The sequence below is a fragment of the Argentina silus genome, assembly GCF_951799395.1.
Source record: "Argentina silus genome assembly, chromosome: 2".
NCBI classification, from domain to species: Eukaryota; Metazoa; Chordata; class Actinopteri; order Argentiniformes; family Argentinidae; genus Argentina; species Argentina silus.
Window position 1 is genome coordinate 23,984,208 of NC_139656.1, and position 7,500 is coordinate 23,991,707.

Consider the following 7,500-nt stretch of genomic DNA (forward strand, 5'->3'; position numbering starts at 1 on the left):
GTGTGTGTGTGTGTGTGTGTGTGTGTTGTGTGTTTATTCAGACTATTTGTCTAAATATATTTCATACTTCCCTTCCTCTTCCTGGTTGTATGAGGGTAATGCAGCTTGTCATTGCTGATATGGTGTATGTCAGGCTTAGTTGCTCTAGCTCCAGGCCTGTACTATCTGATTAGTAGCATCTGAAGTGAAGGCACAGGGCTAAACAGACATTTACATATCTGAGGCCGAGATGAGAGAGTACTGAAATGAGACATGAACACTAGTAAAGAGCAGAGGAAACCTGAGGTGCGTGTACATAAGAATGGCAGGGAGAGATAAGAGTAGAGGATGAGAGGGGAAAAGAACGTGGCGTTTAGATGAGATAGTGAAATGATGAATCGAGTTGATACAGAGTGCGAGGGAGATAGAGGGGGAGAGGTAAAGGAATGGAAAACGGAGAGAGAGAGAGAGGAGGCTGTGCATACGTTCTTGAAGCCACGGTAGAGGATCTGTAGCTCTCTCTTGGTGAAGTTTGTCTGGGACTCCAACTGTTCTAGACCCTCAGGCCTGTGACACACCGTGGTCATCTCCAACTCATCATCCACCTTATCTAGAGAGAGAGAGAATTAGAATTTTCGGTCAATCAGTCAGTACATAACAAAATATTCCACAGATACCTCAGGTCATCCTCACTACTTTGTGTGTATCAGTTATGTTGAAATGAGTGTATGTGTGTGTCTCTAGTCTTGCGTTGCCAAATGTCCAAGGTGAGAAGAAAGACTGGGGTGTGAGGTTAGTAGGCCTGTGTCTCTAACCGACTAAAAACAAATTAAATGAGAATAATAATATGAGAGGAAAGTTAGGGTTAGGATTAGGGGTTACCATGTTACAAATGGTACAATGGAGCACAACAGCCCCCCCCCCTCCCCACCCCACCCCCATCAATGCTTCACCTCCACAAACAAAAGTTCCCCCTCTAGCACCATACACATGACTCCTCTGTAGCCCCACTTCTCCTTAAACACTGGGAGATCCTTCATTGCCATAAAATAACCAAAGTCCAGTCTAATTCTAACCCCTTAAACATATTGCACACATCATTGACCATCTTGCATTTCCTACTTAAACAGATTGCCATCTTTGCCTTGCCTGGCCAAGAACAAAATTAACAAGTAGACATTTTCTTTTTGTGTTTTATATAACAAAAACAACAGAGTGAGAGAGCGAGAGAGATAATGTATGTGTTTACATCTACAGAAACACGAGGGACCAGAGCATGAGATCAGATCAGGCTGATTATTTTGCGAGTAGACATGTTCATGCCCATGTTCTCTGAGCACATATCATATCAAAAGTGGCTCTGCAACTCCAGAAGTCTTCAAAAGCATATAGAGCCACAGTACTCTGTCCAAGCAGCCCCTTATCCACAGGGAGAGTGTGTGAACGAGAGGGCCAAGAGGGAAAAGAGAGGAAGAGAGGGATAGATGAGAACGTTAACAGAAGTCTGCATGAAAGTTCCAGAAGATGAAGAGAGTAGAAAGATGTAAACAGGAAGTAAGCGGGATGGAAAGGAGAGGAGAAAACTCAAAGGGTATCGGAGACAGAGGATGAGAGAGGGAGGAGGTAGGAGGGATGAGAGCTGATGACAAATAGGATTCCCCTTGTGGAATTGAGGGACTTTACTGATGGCAACTTTATGCTTAGCCTCTTGTGCCAGAGAGATGGATCGTGGGTAATGATGAGATGAGCTGGCGCCCTCTCTGGGGGAGTGTTTTATCACTGAGACAGCCTCCGGCCACAGGAAGAGAACAGTCTGAGACTAGGAAAGAGAGGAAATGGACACACAGCAGAGAGCTTAACTAAGTGAGGAATGGTATCAGAACACACTGTATCTCATGTGTCTTAATGTCAACAGGATCTGGCCAAAGCTTCAATCTGCCTGAAGCAAATTAAATCAGTGTCTACTGAAGCTCCTGCTGGCAGCTGTTCATTACTCCTTTAACTCAACATGTGATCAAAATTCAACCATCTAGAACCCTGCTGCTTAAGTTTGAATCCCTTCCGACAATTTAACGTCCGTTAAATTCCTCCTCCTTTGGATCCTCCATGTTATCCCAATGTTGTATCAACATAAGTGATGGAGTTTAGCTGTCAGAGGTTAGGTCTTCTGCTAATCGAGGACATAATTTTATTCTGTAACATCCTTGAGAAATGTGAATTCAGATCACATATCAGTTCTAACAGGGCTCATGTAAATGCAGAGTATAGCCAACAGGTTTATGCAAATCTGGATTAAGATGATAAGATCATGAAGCATTCACACCAGAGGGCTCTTCTTCAGTAGACAGAGCGCAAACTCTTGTCACACACGCACGCACGCACGCACGCACGCACGCACGCACGCACGCACGCACGCACGCACGCACACTGATAAATTTGCAAATGATTATGAGGATTGTAAGAATCTCTCCTCCTCCTCTAACCTTTTCCCACTGCTCTTTTAATATTGGTCACATTTTATTCCTCATTGTCTGGTCATTTCCTCTTGAACTCTTTCTTCTGATTTAAAGCCTTTCTCCCTTTCAATCTCTCTCTCTAAATCAGTGTTGTAATATCTGACATTTTTCTAGTCGTCATGGAGACAGACGGACAAGCTACGTGATTTGAACACAGACGGGTGCACTAAATTAATAAATACATTAAAAGACGGATACGTAAAAGGCAGCTAAGACCCATACATAAACCTCCTCCCTCCCGTTTCTAAATAAACACTGGTGAAGAGCGTTTCATTGCATAAGTGCTTATTGTTCTGCGTGTTTATGTTGATTGTGCCTATAGGCTACTGGAGGTGTTTTATATCATGGATATTGACACCCACCTAATAACACTGCTGCATACACATAACTCAGAATGCCCCTAGTCACACACACGCACACGCACACGCACACGCACACACACACACACACACACACACACACGCACACGCACACACACACACACACACACACACACACACACACACACACACACACACACACACCGGCATAGAGGACAAACCTGAAAAATCTCAGTGAATTATAATTTCTTCACTCATTAATATCCACTTGGGGCAAAGGGCGAGGGAGATAAAGCTTGAATGCAAGAGGGTAGGGACTATAGAGGGCTAGAACATAATGAGGGTAGGGACTATAGAGGGCTAGAACATAATGAGGGTAGGGACTATAGAGGGCTAGAACATAATGAGGGTAGGGACTAGAGAGGACTAGAACATAATGAATGTGTGAAAAGGAAGCAGGCTGAAGCGATGATGAGAAAAGAAGAGAGGCGAGAGAGAGTGAGAGAGTGAGATACAGAGGGGGAGAGAGTGTGAGATGAGAGAGTGAGAGATGAGAGGAGGGGGAGAAGAGGACACAAACACATTGCAGAGGCAGAGAAGAATAGAGGAATCCAGATTCTAGAACATGTCTGGAGGGGACAGAGAGAGGGGCAGGGGAGAAGGAGGGTGGAACATTTAGAGACATAAAACATTCAGATTTAGTACAAAAAAAGAAAAATAAATGGTGAGGGACTTAGCCTCATTCAGCCTGGATACCAAGATAGACCAGGGATTGCGATACTGACAGCCTCAATATTTCCATCATTCACAACCACAATACTGTCAAAACCAGAGTGATCATATCCGTCTTTTACAACCATGTACAACCAGTACGCAACCAACACAGGGAGAAAAACAGCACAACCTACATTTTACATTTACATTCATGGCATTTAGCAGATGCCTTTATCAAAAGCGACTTACAACAAATACATTTGTTTAAGTAAGTGAATCATCTATCCATCAGTCATCATAAGATAAAGTAATCAAAGCTCAGACCAGGGGCCATAGGCAGTCACAATGCTAGAAGAAGGATTATTTTTATTATTATTAACAGGAGAGAAATTTGTACAGGGGGGGTAGTTGGGGTGAAGAGGTCATTAGGAGGGACCGTTAAGATGTAGCCTGAAGAGATGGGTCTTCAATCTATGGCGGAAGATTGGTACATACAACAACAAATACACAGCCTAAATGAAACCAACATGAATAAACACAATAGCAATACGACCAACACTGCACCATAATATGAATACCATCTAAGTTTAAATGCAATTTCAAATGCACAACCTAATATATTAATTTTCCTAAATATGCAGTCTGAACATTACAGAAACAGACAGGGCGTCAACACTATGCTTGCCCATTAGAGAGCAGAGCCTGAGCATCATCGGTACAAGCTACACTAGATATCATTACATCATCAAAGACATATTCCCATGTGGGACTCAGACGACAGGTACACATACACATCTGTGGTAAACAAGGGTGTTATCACATCGATCACTCATAGCCATGCCACATCTCCCATGACAGCTCCTGAACCCAGATTGGCTGGCCTGATCATTGCATAGGCAGATGGGCAAATCACATGCATCTAAATGGCGTCTGGGATCAGATCGTCGTAGTGACATAACGATTTCCTCCGGGGGATGAATATTCATCAGCACCTGTAATGTCAGGACTGTTGGCGTGTGTAGTGAAGAAGGTGATATTCATGTCCCCTGTGGTTCCCAGTGGTAAGGTGACAGGAGGTAGCTCCATATCTGACAAGCTGTAATCACCTCTGTGTCACACACTCTACGGTTGAAAAACAAGCTGTGTAATTGGATACCGGTATTTTTCCCCACAACAAACACTGACCCTGGTTAGATATTCTAGTTGCATGCATCGGCGTCATCAAATCCCCGGGAGACAGGGTCACATGATCAAAACGAATGGCAACCTTAATTACTCGTAGCAATTTAATCAAGAAGGTCAAGCCTCCTAATTAATTGCTGTGACATGATGTAGGTAGGTGTGCAGAAATGCATTATGGGCTAAAACATGTACATAGCCAAAACAGTCAACATCCCATTCCAACTAGCAAACACACTGATGCAGACACCCAATGTGTACAATGTCCTATGACAGTGTACTATCGTCACAATAAGAACCACACACTGTACCCCAAGTGTATACCCCCTGTACATCCCCAAGTCATGTCTTTTGCACAAACCTATGCAAAACATGGGTCTAGTGGTGAGTATGACTCAATGCTGTGCTCCCTAGTGTGTGTTGACCCCATATCATGGAGCAACAACTCAATCATCTATCCAGTAGGCGCCATACAATATTGTTCACATTTCCCTCCTATGCCCCCACAACCCAGTCTCCATGACAACGGTGCTCTCAAGCATACGGTCAGGAAGAGGTATGTGAGCTGAGTGCTAATGTACATACTCCCTCTCACACTCACACACACACTGAAATGAAAACACATGGGGCAATGATTCTGAATCCTGTCTTTCTCAAGGGCATCCTTGTCTATGACATAACCCCTCAACTGTAAACATTTCTGCTGAAGCCTGAACACTCCCGACATGTTTCCACTCATCTGTCTGCAATGTTATATGTATACATCTCTAATGACTTATTCAGTCTCTCTTTCATTATCCCTGTCATGCCATCCTTTGCTTTCTCTTTCTGTTGTTACTTGTAAAGCCACATTACCAAGGGCTAGAGGTTGAAAATCTAGCATGTCCAAAGGTCTTGTCAGTACCTGTTATCCATATGTCTTCATTGACCAGGGTGTCTAACTGACATGGCCAGTTAGGGAAGTGTACCTGAAGCTCCCAGGCTTAATGCATTATAATGCAGTCATGATGTATTGTGAGACTTCTCTGAAGCAAATTATGTCTCTTATCATGTCTCAAAATAGTATCATAGAGTATATCCTGTGTTATTAAAATTCTGAAAAAAGACAGGTAAATGTATATGTATGTATGTATGTATGTATGTATATGCGGGATGGGTGTTACCTTAGAGACTAAAACATGAACAACAGCCCTGTTTATGGTCATCGGTTAATGATTAATGACCATGGTCCATCACTCAGCAGTTCAGAAGAGTTCTCATCTGAGTGTTCTCTCCATCTCTCTCTCTCTCTCTCTCTCTCTCTCTCTGCCCCTCTCTCCCTCTCTCGTTGTTGACCTACCTCTGGATAGTCTCCTTGACTTGGTTTGCATGGTCAAAGTGCCCACCACTGCACCCATGTTGTCACCGTGGAAACCCGTCTGTTCAAACAACCGATAGAGCAGTCCTCCTCTCTCTATTTCTCTTCTCTTGTCTTTCTCTCTTCCCCCACTCTATCTATCTGGACACAGCTTTGCTGCTCTCCTCCTGCTGTCAGTGGTCCACGCTGCGTCTCTCTCTCTACGGTGCTGCCCCTGTTCCTTTGCCGCCGTTTCTCATGGATTTCTGAGTGAATGAAAAAATAGCTAACAAATTCTCTCTTCCCCAAACGCTCGCAAGCTGCTCCTGCTTCTCCATGCCCCTCCTACCCCTCTCTGCTTCACTCCCCTGTTGCCACTCTCTCTCCCTCCCTCCCTCCCTCCCTCCCTCCCTCCCTCCCTCCCTCCCTCCCTCCTCCTTCTCTCTCTCCTCATACCCTGTTGTTATGCAGTGACTGTTCGGTAACTGTTGCTGTGCTCCCACCCCCAGACGAGTGAGAATGGTAGCAGATGGAGAGCATGCACGGCTGAGACCACTCTGTGCTTTCCATGTACTATATTTCATCCGGACTCCTGCAGTACTCTCCTTCATGTCTACCTCCTGAGAGAGTAGAACATCGAGGGCTAATCCCCTCTAACACACATGCAAGTATGCACACACACATAATCATTAGTGAGAAGTGATTATGTGAAAGATGACCCCCTGTGAATGCGTGATTGCTTCCGCATTTGGCAGCCTCCTTAGCGTCAGAAGTATTTTCTCTGAGAAGAAAAAAAATACTTCAGAGTCAATTGGGAGATGGACACTTGAATTCTCCATTTTATGAGACAGAATGATGAAATGTTGTGTTGATCCTGTGTAGAAATGAACACACACACACACACACACACACACACACACACACACACACACACACACACACACAATCCTTGAGCTACAGCTTTCCTCTGTCTCTCTAATGGGCTATATAAATAGTCGCTTGTTTTTTTCCCCCGTGCTTTGTCTGACGTTTGCTCTCATTAACTAAGAGGGCTGAGGTTGAGATGACCCCACTAACTACTCCAATTAGGATAGAGAGAGAGAGAGAGAGAGAGAGAGAGAGAGAGACAGAGAGAGAGACAGAGAGAGAGGCAGAGAGAGAGGCAGAGAGAGAGAGAGAGAGAGAGAGAGAGAGAGAATGAGAAAAAGAGAGCAAAGTTGAATTGGCAATTCTTGACATCAGAACATACCTTTGTATCCTAATTATTTATAAGACAAACAAACTATTTCTGAGACTGAGTTTCGGACTGCTCCCAATGATGAGTAATGTTTGGCTCCAGAGCACAGTGGTGCCTAATGTAAACTATAGGGACTAATACAGTCCTTCCTTTGCATATGGAACCTGATACATTTTTTCTGATAATGAATACATTATTTTTGGATTACTGTCATCCTTC

At 43.9% G+C, this 7,500-nt stretch overlaps 1 protein-coding gene across 3 annotated transcripts in view; it reads right to left on the reverse strand.

The window, feature by feature from the left end:
* kcnip1b (Kv channel interacting protein 1 b) overlaps positions 1 to 7,500 on the reverse strand; it is a gene marked incomplete at both ends in the record, with an annotated part of 21,464 nt that overhangs the window by 2,261 nt on the left and 11,703 nt on the right. For 2 of the 3 annotated variants that reach the window (XM_083690082.1, XM_083690083.1), the window contains one exon: positions 465 to 589. In XM_083690082.1, coding sequence (XP_083546208.1) covers positions 465 to 589 — 125 coding nt within the window. Of the gene's footprint in view, positions 1 to 464; positions 590 to 6,047; positions 6,118 to 7,500 lie in introns of those variants that run through there. The other variant, XM_083690084.1, reaches the window with a different exon arrangement.